Consider the following 14,777-nt stretch of genomic DNA (forward strand, 5'->3'; position numbering starts at 1 on the left):
GCATACATTAATTTTTTTTTTTAAGAGGACTTCTAAGAAATTATACACATAGTGTTAGGTGACCCTATTATACACATAGTGTTAGGTGACCCTGTTATAATTTGGTTGCCGTTCCCAGGACGTTATGTGTAACCACTGGACGGTCACACTAGTGACCGTCTCATCGTGTTAAACATGCAATATAATCGCTATCATCCTCCTCCTGTCACAGTTCGTACCCTAGGCAGATTGAGCCAACATACTCCGAACGAAGAAGTTTCTAGGAATATTAAATTCACAAGTCGTGCTTCTTTGCATGTGTATTTTGCTCATGCGAGATGATTTTAACGATTTTATTAAAAAAACTTTTTTTTTTACAAGGAAGCGTTGCCATCCTCTCACATATAACGTCCGGTATTGGCATTCCCAAATGGTCACCCATTTGATTTTGACCAAGTTCAACGTGGCTTAACTTTACATTGTTTTATGGCACTTGCTGTAGACAAAGCATAAAGCTACTTTATGTTAGGAGTTGATCACAATGATAAAAAGGAAGAAGGCAGAATCACGTCAAGACAAACCAAGCCTACAAAAAAAGCCTACCACCAGCGTTCAATCCTTTGAACTTCAAACAGGCTAATAGCTAATAAGCTATTCTAAAGCCTAATAGGTAAGAAAGGAGGTGGAATACTGGCTGACAAAATAGTTTAATTGCAACCATGTGTATTTCTGTACTATTTTGTACTTTTCTGCACTAATATGTCGCCATCTCCCCACATATACCCCCTGCTATTCCAAAATGATCACCCGTCTGTTATTGATCAGCCTAAACGTAATCTAACTTTATTTGTTTTTATGGAAACTACTTGATGTAAAGATTCAGAATACTAGCGGATTAATCAGCCTTCCTTCAATGGAGAAAGTTTCATAAGAATATTAAGTTCACAAGCAGTTCCCAGTCGCATGTATATTCCGGTTAAGATGACATAAGGTTTCTGCAGTTCTTGCATAGAGGTGTCGACAGACTCCTACATACAGCGCCTGGTATTCCCAAATGGTCACTTATCTAGTACTGATCAGAATTAACGTTGCTTAACTTCGGTGACCTAACAAGAATCGGTATATCGACGTGAATATGCTGTATATACTTGCTCTAAAGATCTAATTATAATGCTTAAAAGAAACAAAGCCTAAAAGAGGTCCCACTAGCAGCGTTCAATACCCTTGACTCCAAACAGGCTACTTAAAAAATAAGTCCTTCCAGAGCATTATACGAGGTGCCCTCAGTAAGTTATAAGACTTTCTTTTTTTTTTACAGGCTTTTAAAATTGCAGTAGGCTCTTAAAAGTTCAGTATTTTATTGCTATACATCTTATGAGATAACTGACCAATTTTTATGATTTCAGGTTCAAGTGAACAGCCACAGTACGGATTTGGAATACACCCTACTGAAGCCTGATTGAGTTTGTGAGTTTAAAATATGCAGTCTGGACGTGAGGACACTTTAGAAGAATGATATGCAATAAAATTCTGCTTTAAGCTTGGAAAAATGCATCAGGAAGGTATGGAAAGCATCAGACTGCTGTTAGACCATCTTGCATGAATCGATCATCAGTTTTTGAGTGGCATAAGAGATTCAAGAAAGGCAGGGAGTCGGTGAGGGGCCATAAGCGGTGTGGGAGAAGTAAGGAAGCCAGAACAGCAGAGTTGATTGACCAAATAAAGAATTTCATGGATAAGGACCATCGTGTGTCTATAGAAACAATAAGTGCACAGTTTGATGTCAGTGTGGGAACTGTACACAAAATTATTTGTGAGGGGCTGAAAATGCGGAAGATTTGTGCAACTGCACCAGTGCACAACTCTATCCTTGTCATAGACTATTTGACCAAGATGAGAATCAAGACAGTTTCTATAGTTCAGACCATGTGACTTTGTGACTTTTGGTTATTCCCTAAGCTCAAGGAAAACCTTAGAAGCTGTTGTTATGAGACAGTTGAGGAGATGAAAGAAGTTGTTGGAACGGTACAACAAGTGCATTGCAGCCGGAGGAGATTACTTCGAAGGGGACTAGAGTTTCATGTGTGTACTATCAATAAAAGTGCCCATACGAAAAAAGTCTGGAAACTTATTGGAGGCACATAGTAAGAAAAGAATTACAAGTCCGGCTGACAAAAATGTCTAATCCTAAATACTAAAGCCATAATCTAGAAATAGAATTTCAAAATAATGAGTCTGGCTTACTTTTTATTTATTTTTTTAAAGGGAGGTAACAGTGATTGCAAATCATCTGACCATATTGATATTATGGAAAGAAATACTTTCCTCGGAGAATATAGTCATTTCTATGAGTGGACACGCCTTCTTCGTCACGTCTTTAATTATAATATCAAAGCGGATAGTATTTATGGTCTAGCCATTGTAAGATTATGAAGTGTTAAGCACCACAACATTGTTACGCCCTGTTTTGTCCATTTAAGATACGGGATGGCGTTCGTAATAAGTTTCATTATGATTTGACAAGGTAATGATTAAAAAGGTTCCAGTGAATAGAGTGGCCAACTCTGTTATGAAGAACTTTGAATAGTGTTGACGCCACTAGGTAGAAGCTAATTTTTTTTTTTTTTTTTTTTTTTTGTCATGGAAAATTATTAATTTCCTCTCCTTCTTTCACTATTTTTTTTCTTTTTCTTTTTTACTTAGATAGAGTGGCAAAAACAGCATGATTTATAATCCATCCTTTCTGTCTCTATCTCAAATAAAAGACTTGCTGGTCTTTCTCTACTCTATCATTATTTTCATTTCACGCTAGGTATTCGACTGAGCTTCAATTTCTAGTCTTCCAGTAAAACATTCACAGCAAGAACTCGTCTAGCTACAAACTAATGTAAAACGATTTCCTTTTCTTCCTCTGCATATCTGAAACTGAACAGAACTTCCATGATCATGTTTTGTTTCGTTTTGTTGGACGCAATACCACGAGACTGCTTCCCATATTACTACAGGATAGTCGTTTTCAAGTCCAGTGTTAACAAATTCTTGCTAAGCCTTCCTCTTAAGTAATCAAATTCTACCCAGATCCAACTATCGACTGCAGATCTCAAGTTGTCCGTCGAAAAATTCACCCGACACAAACCTATTTATCCTTGTCCTTGAGTGGCTTTGGGCCTTAATGAGCGGTAACACGTTAGTAAAAATATAAAAACCTAAAACCAATTAGTATCATTCGCAAAATTCCCTTTAACTATTTTTTGTTTTTAATTAATTGATTTTTTTTAATGGAAATCGTTCGAGACAAGGTATGAAGCCACTTGATGTAAGGTGCTAACAAGAACGGAAGATGTTTATCGCAAAGACAGGAGATGCACACTGATCTTAGTCTTGAAAAAACTAAGGCTTTAGGTAGGAGGAAAACAGTGAGCAGGAAGAGAGTTCCATAACATTGTACTTATTAAAAAGAAACTATTGTCTTATAATGAGATATCAAAACCGTGAATTGATGAAGACCACTAAAGCAACAAGTCAAACGAGCTACGGCAAAGGAAGCAGGAAATAGATGAGATAATTGAAGCCGGTTATTTTTTATTTATTTTATTTTATTTTTTTTTTTTTTTTACGCCATCAATAGAAGTTGGCTTTATAGAACTAAGGGGATCTTTCTAACCGGTTTGGTTTTTCATCCGCATTTACTTCCCCACGGTTAAGGAGCTCTACTTCCTGTATAATAATCCTCCTGAATACCAGGGGGTGGGGGAGGAGCATAATCCTCCGGAATACCACCAGGGGGTGGGGAGGAGCATAACCCTCCGGAATACCACCCGGGGGTGGGGGAGGAGCATGATCCGTCGGAACATAAGGGGTAGGGGAGGCTAATCCTCTGGGACATAAAAGGTAGGGAGGAGCATAATCCTCCGGAATATCAGAGGTGGGGCAGGGTAACAGGTGCTATACTTTGTTCAAAGGTGACCAGAAACTTTGCAAAGCAGAATCGTTCAGCTCTTTGAGATATTATACATACTAGTGTTGGGACGATTAATCAGAATTGGAAAAATCAGAACATTTTGGAGTATCGGAATCGGTATCTAAAATATTTGTGCTTATTTTCCAATGCCAAAATGATTCTTTTAATTGCTGCTGTTTATTTTATTTTGTTAAAAAATAATTCTGGACAACACATGCCATATTAATATTTATAAAAAAAAAAGACTGATATTAGCAACATCATGTCTGTGACAAAGCGGTTACAGTGGAAAGAAAGGGAAGAGCCAATTAAATTACTAATACGTTTCTGCACTTTATCACGAACCTTCAAACGGTTAGGGACGGCTTGTGGACGGTCTTGGAGTTTGCGACAGTTGACGGCAATCCAGATTACATCAGTTGACTGTTGAACACAGTTGAGGACATTACAAGTTGGAGACAGTTACAGATCATGGATCAGAGTAGATCAAGATGAACTGACGTCAACCGACGACAAAGAGGTCGTCGACGGATTTTTCTCGCGATAGTGTCGCACACGCATAATGTGTTTTCTTTTTTGTTCTATTTTATGTTTGAAACTTGTGGCCCCGTGATACCCTCTCGACAGCGGTCAATTTTAGAGAAAACGACACGGCCTGAATGGAAAATAAAGGAAGAAATCGACGGCACGCACAACGTTGAGGTCGGCAGCGATTGTTGCGAACAGAATAATACATGCTTTTGAAACAACGTCTGTGTTCAAATGTTCCTTTCTTTAGATAGACTGACTTGATATTCGATACTCTTGCACGTTGCGAATCGAATTTTCGACCGGCATCTGATATAAACCGCCGGAATATGCCTAGCACCGATCAAATTTTCTAAAGATATGACAGGTGGATTGAGATGGAGTAAAAAGCAATAAAATAAAAATACCCAATAAAAAAAGATGTTTTTTATTCTTAATATTATTTTTTAGTTTCGCAGATTTTTCTTCAACTAATAAGACACAAGTACACTTCTTTCAGACTACGTGAAAGATAGTAAAAATGTGCAGAAATTAATTTATCAGTGTGCACTCATACTCATGTACGTGTAAAACTATATTTAATTTTTTTTTAATGTGTTCTATGAATTAAAACTTAATTACTAACGCGTTTTTCATTAATTTTTGCTTCATATCTAAACATATTTTAATGCAATGTTTCTTTATAGATTTTTATTACATATTATTACATATTATTATTACTGATGCTATTATTGTTATTATTATTATTATTATTATTATTATTATTATTATTATTATTATTGCTGCTGTTATTATTATCATTATCATTATTATTATTATTATTATTATTAGTAGTAGTAGTAGTAGTAGTAGTAGTAGTAGTAGTAGTAGTAGTAGTAGTAGTAGTAGTAGTATACGGTATAATAACGTTGTCACACCGGTTCCAATCAGATCACTGAAGTTAAGCAACGTTGAGCCAAGTCAGTATTAAAGTAGGTGACCCTTTAGAAATTCCAGATGCTATATATGCTCGGTATGGTTTCCCATCAGTCTTGGGTCTCTCCTTGCCACTGGACCAAAGCAGGTGAGTTTATAGATTTTCACAACTCTTGATTCACAATTTACGGCCAGCTTACCTTACAAGAGTGTCCATTGTCTCTTGAGAGTTAACAGAGACATCGATTGAGTGTCATTATAATAATAATAATAATAATAATAATAATAATAATAATAATAATTATTATTATTATTATTATTATTATTATTATTATTATTATTATTATTATTATTATAACTGTACCGGCCACGCGTTGCTGTAGGTTAATCTGGTTAACACAAGTATCAAATTGTTTGTATCGCTCACACACACACGCACACACACACACACACACACACACACACACACACACACACACACACACACACACACACATTTTAATAATAGTCAGAAATTGACAATCTAAAGGCTTCAAAATAACACATAAGGAGATTTTTAAGTAAACTGTCAATTTCTGGTTAGAATTAAAGGTTAAGGTCAAGTATTATAGTTCACTTTGAATTTCCGGGACTCGGTTATAGTATTCGTGTAATATTTTTCGTTTTTCATATAACATTGTCCCATTGTATAAATATTAGTGACTTAATTAACTTGTTTCGCTAACTTTTATCCTTTGCGTAAATTACTTCGGCAATTTCCGGGACTCGGCTATAGTATTCGTGTAATCATTTTTTTTTTTCCATTAAAAAACCCTGAACAAAACATATTTATTCATCGTACAAAAAATAATTTTAGTCAATCGTACTGTAACACGCACACACACGCACACACACGCACGCACGCTCACACACACACGCGCACATGCACACATGCACATACACACACACGCACACAAACACAAACACAAACACACGCACATACACACACATACACACACGCACATACACGCATGCACATACACACACACGCACACACACACGCGCGCACGCACAAACACACACATAGACACACACACGCACATACACGAAAACAAAAAACACGACTGTAAGAACGTGTAAATACTATGCCAAAAACAGCACTGTAATATACGTGCATACAAACAATTAACATTTATGATGTATTTAATGTAAAAAACAGAATTTTTGGCGTATAAACATCTACGATTTATTTAAACAAAAAAAAGAGTTATATAGCGTTAAAAAAGAATTTTAGTTAATCGCACACACGTACAAACACACACACTAAAACAAAAACATGACTGTTACAACGTGTAAAACAGCACAGTAGCATAAGTGCATTAGAACAGTTAACATCTACAATGTATTTAATGCTAAAAAAAATTTTTTTTGGCTTATAAACATGTACGATTTATTTAAACAAAAAAAAAGTTATTTAGCGTAAAAAAAAAAAAGAATTTTAGTCAATCACACGCACACAAACGCAAAAATATACAAACACACTAAAACGCAAACACAACTGTAAAAAGCTTGTAAATACGATATTCGCTAACCTAACTTAATAAGAACTTGTAAATATGATGCTAAAACACAGCACTAACATAAGTGCATAAAAAAGTATACATCTACAACGTATTTAATGTAAAATAAAAAGAAATTTTGGCTTAAGAACATATGGAGAAGTGACGCCATATTTGAATGTTCATTTATTCAAAAGAATCAAATTCCTGAATGTAAGGATGTTCAGGGCTCAGCCAATCCGAAAGGACGGATTTTGTCAAGGAAGCCGTTATTATTTTTGAAGAGGAAATGGGGTAGATTATGGTATGTCTATGATTTTATGATCCAGTTACGAAGCGTGAAAGCACCATATCTGTATAAGGTGTATATTTCCTCCCGGTCTTGACTGGTGACGGTGGAGAACTTGATATTTAGAGGGAAAAATAGGAACTACTTTCTCTTAGATGGCGCGATTTTGATGGTGTTGCTCCTAGGATGCAATGCAGATTTTTATTGTAACAACTACATGTGTCTAAAATGCTGTTCTAAAGTTACATAAGATAGTGGCTAATAGTCTAGACATAATAAATTTTATGTGATATCTGTTGTTGCAAACCTATAGTACTTTAATCCAGAGGGGAATTTCTGCAATCAAAATATTATATATGGAGTTTCTTCTTCTTCTTCTTCTTCTTCTTCTTCTTCTTCTTATTATTATTATTATTATTATTGTTATTATTATTATTATTATTATTATTATTATTATTATTATTATTATTATTATTGTAAATAAACGCGCTTGATTACATCAATTCCACCGCTAAAGAAAAAAATAAGATTCTACGTGTTTAGACGATTACGTGTGAACATTCTAACAAGCTTGATGGTTGGGGAGGAAGAAAAACAAAAAAAAAAAACAATTATTTTATAACTTAGTGATTAGCCAGTTCCACATGTAAATTTAATATAAAATGAGTTCCGGACTATTCTAGTGTTTAAGGGCAGCTAACCCAAGACAGTTTTGATGCTGTAGATAAAGTCTATGCCTTATTTTAGGGAGGAACACTTTTCAGTGATTACATATGGTTTTATAACCTTTTCATTCAGGTTTAGTGGCAAAAAAATAATAATGAACAGCTCTAAAAATTTAGAATGATCCGAAAATAACTACCATTTTGTTACGTAAATGATTTCCTCCTAGTGGCGTAGCAAATGGCGGCGGAGGCAGGAGGGGCGGTCCGCTCGGGCGGCACGTGCCAGGGGAAGCTTTGTTTAGAAAGATTTTTTGTTTCATTTGTTTGTGTATCCAGTTTGTATAACCAGTAAAATTAATTTAATATTTTTTGTATGATTTATACTTAGATGGCTTTTGTTTCGAAAAATATTTGGTTTTCTTTGATGACGACTGTATATGTATATACGAGTACTGTAATAAGATGGGACTAATTACAGCAGTCTAAAATTAGATCTTTGATTGTAATTCCATGAAAATAAATATTTTGAAGACTTTCTGGAATTTTGAAGGTTAACTGATTATTAACGGATAGCAGGGGGAGAGAGCGAATCTTATGAAGGGCCTAGGTGGCAAAAATAGTTGCTACGTGACTGTCTCCAACGCTACTTTTTAAAATAATTGTTTTTTTTTAGAGGGTGGTGATTTTTATACGTAAACGCCTAATAAAGATAGAATTTTATTTTGGAATTGAGTGATTTAGTTGAGGATGTATGGCCCTATTTATTTTATTTCCAGGAGGAATGATTTAATGTTAATGCTAGTGTCAATAATAATAATAATAATAATAATAATAATAATAATAATAATAATAATAATAATAAAACAGAGAGACAAACGACAAAACGAGAAAAGAGAAATGAGAAGAAAAACAACTCCACGGAAGATTCATAAGAATGACAAAGATAAGAATAATGAAAACACCTGGACATGGATGCGAAAAGGACATATACACCGAGAAACTGAATCTCTAATAACTGCAGCACAAGATAACTCGATAAGAACCAACCATATCAAAGCAAGGATCGATAAAACACAAGAAAGCAGCAAATGCAGACTATGTGGACAAAGAGACGAAACGATGAACCATCTAATAAGTGAATGCAGCAAACTGGCCCAAAAGGAATAAAAAAAAGAGGCATGACCAAGTGGAGAGAGCGGTGCACTGTGAATTGTGCAAATGACTGCATTTTGAGCGTACAGACAAGTGGTACAAGCATAAACCCGCAACAGCACTCGAAAACGAGAACCACAAAATGCTATGGGACATGGACATACAGACGGACAAACCCATCCAAGCAAGAAGACCAGATTTTGTAATAATTAACAAGAAAGAAAAATCCTGTCAAATCTGACCACAGGGTGAGTATGAAAGAAAAGGAGAAACGAAGCAAATACACATAGCTAGCCAGAGAGTTAAAAGGGATTTGGATGATGAAGAAAATCAAAATAGTACCGATAATAGTAGGAGAACTAGGAACAATTCCGAAAAACTTTGAGAAAAGAATGCCAGAAATTGGAATCAGAGGAATAACTGCAAAAGTACAACGACTAACGATAATGAAAACGACTGAAATATTAAGAAAACCCCTTGAATGCGGAGAATAATACAGGAAGACAATATAACGAATAAGCGTTACAGGGAATGAAGAACACCGAAACTGCATATCTACACCCCCATCATGCATCACCCCCATTGTCTCATCACCGCTCCCCCCAATAAAAAGTGATACCAAAGGGCTGAGCAGGGTCAAGAAGGAGTGAAAGACAGAGTCGAGAGCGCTAGCCAGACCTTGGCTGGACGTTTTTTATCCAATAACTGATACGTGTTCCCGGAAATTATCAATTAGTGTCATTCGATTTCATGATTTCTTAGATTATTTCCGATATACCGGGCTCTCAAAAATCATCCAGAGTTTTTTGCAATAACTTTTACTCAGGTACAAAAAGTTTATTATCACAACCGCTATCTAACTCCGAGACTTTCTTCATCATTGGATGCAGCTCCTGTCTCATCGCCGCAATGTTGCATCCTTGCATTCGTTTTACAAGTACTTTCACAGAATGTGCTCTGACGAACTTACTGCACTTGCATCTTCCCCGACGCAAATACCCGCAACCCACTTGACGAGCAAAAAAAAAAAAAAAATCCCACCTTTTTCACTGTAGTTGCCCCCAGATGCTGGAAAGCTTTATATTTTAATTTATATTTACATATTTCTTTTCCTTATACCGTTTTTCTTTGGAATTTCCTATTCATTTCCTGTTTCCCCGACTGTACCAACACGCAAAAATTTAAATGAAAGGTGAACAAGCATCATGCTGCACAACTCCCCACTTAGGACGCACTCTATAGATCTGATATCAAGAACGTCTTTTTTGTTATTTTTTAAAGGAGGTGATATTTGATCAACGCTGCTGGGGAGCCATGAGATAAGATATGCTCCTATAAATCTAGCTCATAGTCATAGTAACCCTTTATGTGCAAGTACCAAAATACCATGTGTGAATTGATATAAAGTTAAAAACAAACAAAACTGTTTACCATACTGTCAAACTTCAAAATTCTAAAGGCAGATTTCCAAAACAAGGAAAGTGCAGTATACTTAACAACGATAAAAAATGGTAAAAAAAAATTAAAAAAAAAACAACAATACTTGAAATAGCTGCTACCAAACGATAGAAATTATAATTATATAATTATGCTTAGTCGATAGGGAATTGTCTCTATAATAATAAATACGTAATTTGCATGAATTAAAATATCATATTTAAGCGTATCTTACGACCGGGCAACGCCGGGCAGCTTGCTAGTACGGACAGCTTGCTTGGTTGTATATATTTTGCAAGTGTTGAATTCAGAATTCCATTGAACATGGATATAACCATACATAACAAATTAATACTGATATTTTAAATGACCAAACTGATACAATAATTAAAAGGTTGCACATAAAGGTATAGCAAATAATAATAATAATAATAATAATAATAATAATCATAATAATAATAATAATAATAAAAGACCCTTCAGGCGATGCTGCTTATAAAAAGTAGAGTACGTAATGAAAATTGGAGAGAAATTGTAGCGGATACAGATCAAGAGGGGGGTCACGTATAAAATAAATTAACAGCATTTAAATAAATAGAAAAAAAGAAGAAAAAAGAAAAGGAAGGAATAAAAAAATTAAAGTATATAAAAAGAAAATAAAAATAAATTAATAATAATAATAATAATAATAATAATAATAATAATAATAATAATAACAATAATGAAAACAACTGAAATATTAAGGAAAACTCTTGAATGCGGAGATTAATACACATACGCTACATGCGCGGGCCAGACAAAACTGCTGCAGATGCAAAAGATGAAGAAGCGTTACATGAAACCAAGAGAATTGAAGGTACCCCCCCACCTCCAAAGAGTGATGCCAAATATTCGAGAAGGGTCAAAGAGGATGGAAAGATCGAAGAGAGAACGCTGACCAGACCTCCGCTGGACAAGTGCTAAAAGAACTGGGACCTTGATAAGGCTTATTGCCACTCAAATTCCAGTGGAGACCAATGGCCGCTGCCAGCGAGAAATCAATGGTAAGCGGCTGTTGCGATAACGCAAATTCATCTGCAAAGGTTATAGAAAGAGGTGGAGAGTACTGGAAATCTGGAGAGACTTGTTGTCCCTCAAACTGCGGAGGACACCACAACTTTTTCTCAAAGAGAAATCTTTGATGATGGCCTGTGTGACTACTCATAGTGAGTAAACAATAATAATAATAATAATAATAATAATAATAATAATAATAATAATAATAATAATAAAAGAATTATACTTACCAATATGGTATTTCCATTCAGTAAGGTAATAATACCAAAACCGGCTTTGTAATTGTTCTTGGGGCTTCCCTGGAACTTGGTCAAACTGAATCTCGGCGTTTTAAACCGTTGCGAATCTTCGCTTACAGAATTGCTCCTAGTCCAGGGAACACTGAAAAGTTCTCCAATCGAGTTCGATCTGTTTTTCGGCTTGGATATCTGGTGCCGAAAATCGAAGACCGACTCTTCACATTCCGGAGTACTGGGCACAGAGGAGGGAAAACGACCAATTATTGGAGAGGTCAGTAAAGCGGATAAATCGCCCGGAAAACCCACGCTGTGCACTGACCAGCGTCGGCTACGGGTACCCATCTTTGTTGTTGTTCTTGTTGTTGCTGTTGCTGCTGTTGTTGTTGTTGTTGTTGGTGTTGTTGATTCGTTTCTCCTAGTGATAATGAGGATTGAAAATTCTTACGTAGTATCCACCCGGCACAGTGATTTTCAACCAGACAGACACACGGTTTGCGTGGTTTTGTGTGTGTGTGTGTGTCTGTGTGTGTGTGTGCGTGTGTGTGTGCGTGTGTGTGTGTGTGTGTGTGTGTGTGTGTGTGTGTGTGTGTGTGTGTGTGTGTGCGTGTGCGTGTTTCCTAATGTTGAATCGTCGGTGTCTTAAGTAGTGCTCGTAAGGTAAACAGGTAATACAAACTTTACTGATATGCGCCGAGAATTCCCACATTAAGAAAAAGAAAGAAAACAGAGAGGAAAAAATAAAAAGAAAAAAAGGAAAGGAAGGAAGAAAGAAAACGGCAAAGGCCACCTAGCCGTTGACGGATGACGACGTTGACAGTGTGACAGTCTGTTCATTATTCAATAGAATTAAAACGCGTAGGTGAAATATATATATATATATATATATATATATATATATATATATATATATATATATATATATATTATATATATATATATATATATATATATATATATATATATATATATACTAGCAGAAGTGCCCGTCGTTGACTGGGTTCAATAATAGTCTACAGAAAATGAACTCTGATTCATGAAAGTATGATAGGTTATGAAAAGGAAGGGTTGTAAAGAGATAGCTTCGAATTTGGGGATATCAAAACCAAAGCAAAATATGATGAAAGTAAAAATAACATAGATAAACCCCATAATTTATTATACCATACCTGTTCACACTGAAACACTTATCACAATATTCTGTGGATCTATATTAAAAAAAACCTTGTTAAACTTTGTGACATATTTCCATTCTATGGAGGTCAGGCACGAACGAACACCCCATAATTTTATTATACCATATTACTTCAAACTGAAACATAATTATCAAAGTATACTTACGCAGATAGATATGAAAAGTCTTTATTAAGGTTTGTGCCTATTTCCATTCTATGGAGGCCAGGCGCGAACGCAGACACCACAATTTTATTATACCATCCCTATTTAAGTTAAAACATACTTATCAAAGTATTCTTATGTACATCTATATCAAAAACACTTGTACAGGTTTTTTTTTTTTTATTTTTAAATTTTTTTATTTCCATACTTTGTGGACCAGGCGCGAACGCAGACCCCACAATTTTAAGGAACCACCGTTCTGCAGGATCAAACATACCCATTCCTGTGTCTCGATACATCTTCTATCATTATATGTAATCAGTTTTTTTTTTAAATAGTCAACCATATAGGAGCCTATTCGTGACCACATGGGTTCGAATACCTTATATATTTAGTTTCTTGCCTGACCAAAACCTGACAGAAGAGTTTGGTAGGCAAAATCTTTTAAACAAATATATATATATATATATATATATATATATATATATATATATATATATATATACGCATACATAAATATATATAGAAAGAGGTTTGTGTTTATTATAAACTTTTTACGCAAACATTACGCAAGTATAAATCATAAATATAATTAAACGTAATAGTTAACTAAAGATGATCATCCTATAAGAAAACCGAAGAAAAACCACTAGGAAATTAATTAACATGAATGTTTAGAAGAATATGCAAATTATCCGTGACTCATATATAACAAAGTTGTATTTTCTTTTTAAATAAATAAAAATAAGCGTTTTTTATTTTAATATCAATACACACAAAAAAATTAATAAATAAATAGGGGCGTATAGATATTAATATAAACAAATTTACATGGTCGCCGCGACACTGGACATGCTAATATTTAGAACAAGTGGTCAGTTAAAACCAAAAGTCCTCGACATGCGACTAAATAAATGTTTTCTTTCCACAGAAAAAAACTAATCCTCAAAAAGTAACCATTTATTAAATGGCATGACGAGGACTTCTGGTTTTAACTGACCACTTGTCCGAAACATTATCATGTCCAGTGACACGATCATGTAGATTTGTTTATACAAATAAAAATATATCTTGCTACTTCTTTTATTAAGCACTATTATTAACGTCGGTAAATTCATTAGTTATTACTCTTGAATACTTTTAACCTGAAATTATATATACATATATTGTACAGGAAAAATATTCAGTAAATAAAACGTTGTTTAGTAAATCGTTATTTTTTTTATTTTATTTATTTTTATTTTATTTTATTATTATTATTATTATTTTTTGCATTTCCATACATACCGGAAAATATTCAGTAAATAAAACATTGTTTAGTAAATCGTTATTTTTTGCATTTCCAGACATCAAACATGGATATAAATATAACTAAAACATCCGCTGGGCCATAACCTTCATTTCGGTACCTTACTTGCCTGGGTGGGTTGCCTGTAGGCTGAGATAAACCGCATCACACGCACACAGATATTAAGAAAATTTATAATAAGATATATATATATATATATATATATATATATATATATATATATATATATATATATATATATATATATATATATATATATATATATATTTCAAGGATATAGGTCGGGTTTTATTACATTTCGTGATTTTTTTTATTGACTTATTTATTTTATAACATCCGAATATGGTTCACTTCTTTCTCATCATATATATATA

General features: G+C 34.4%; 1 protein-coding gene across 1 annotated transcript in view; it reads right to left on the minus strand.

Moving 5' to 3' along the window:
* LOC145248219 (uncharacterized) overlaps positions 1-12,375 on the minus strand; it is a 501,013-nt gene extending 488,638 nt beyond the window's left edge. Inside the window, exon 1 of the mRNA XM_080110085.1 lies at positions 11,751-12,375. Coding sequence (XP_079966211.1) covers positions 11,751-12,101 — 351 coding nt within the window. The 5' untranslated portion in view covers positions 12,102-12,375. The remainder of the gene's footprint in view (positions 1-11,750) is intronic.
* Between the last annotated feature and the right edge of the window lie 2,402 nt (positions 12,376-14,777).

This window comes from Euprymna scolopes, chromosome 26 (genome assembly GCF_053919585.1).
Source record: "Euprymna scolopes isolate OS-2025 chromosome 26, ASM5391958v1, whole genome shotgun sequence".
NCBI classification, from domain to species: domain Eukaryota; kingdom Metazoa; phylum Mollusca; class Cephalopoda; order Sepiida; family Sepiolidae; genus Euprymna; species Euprymna scolopes.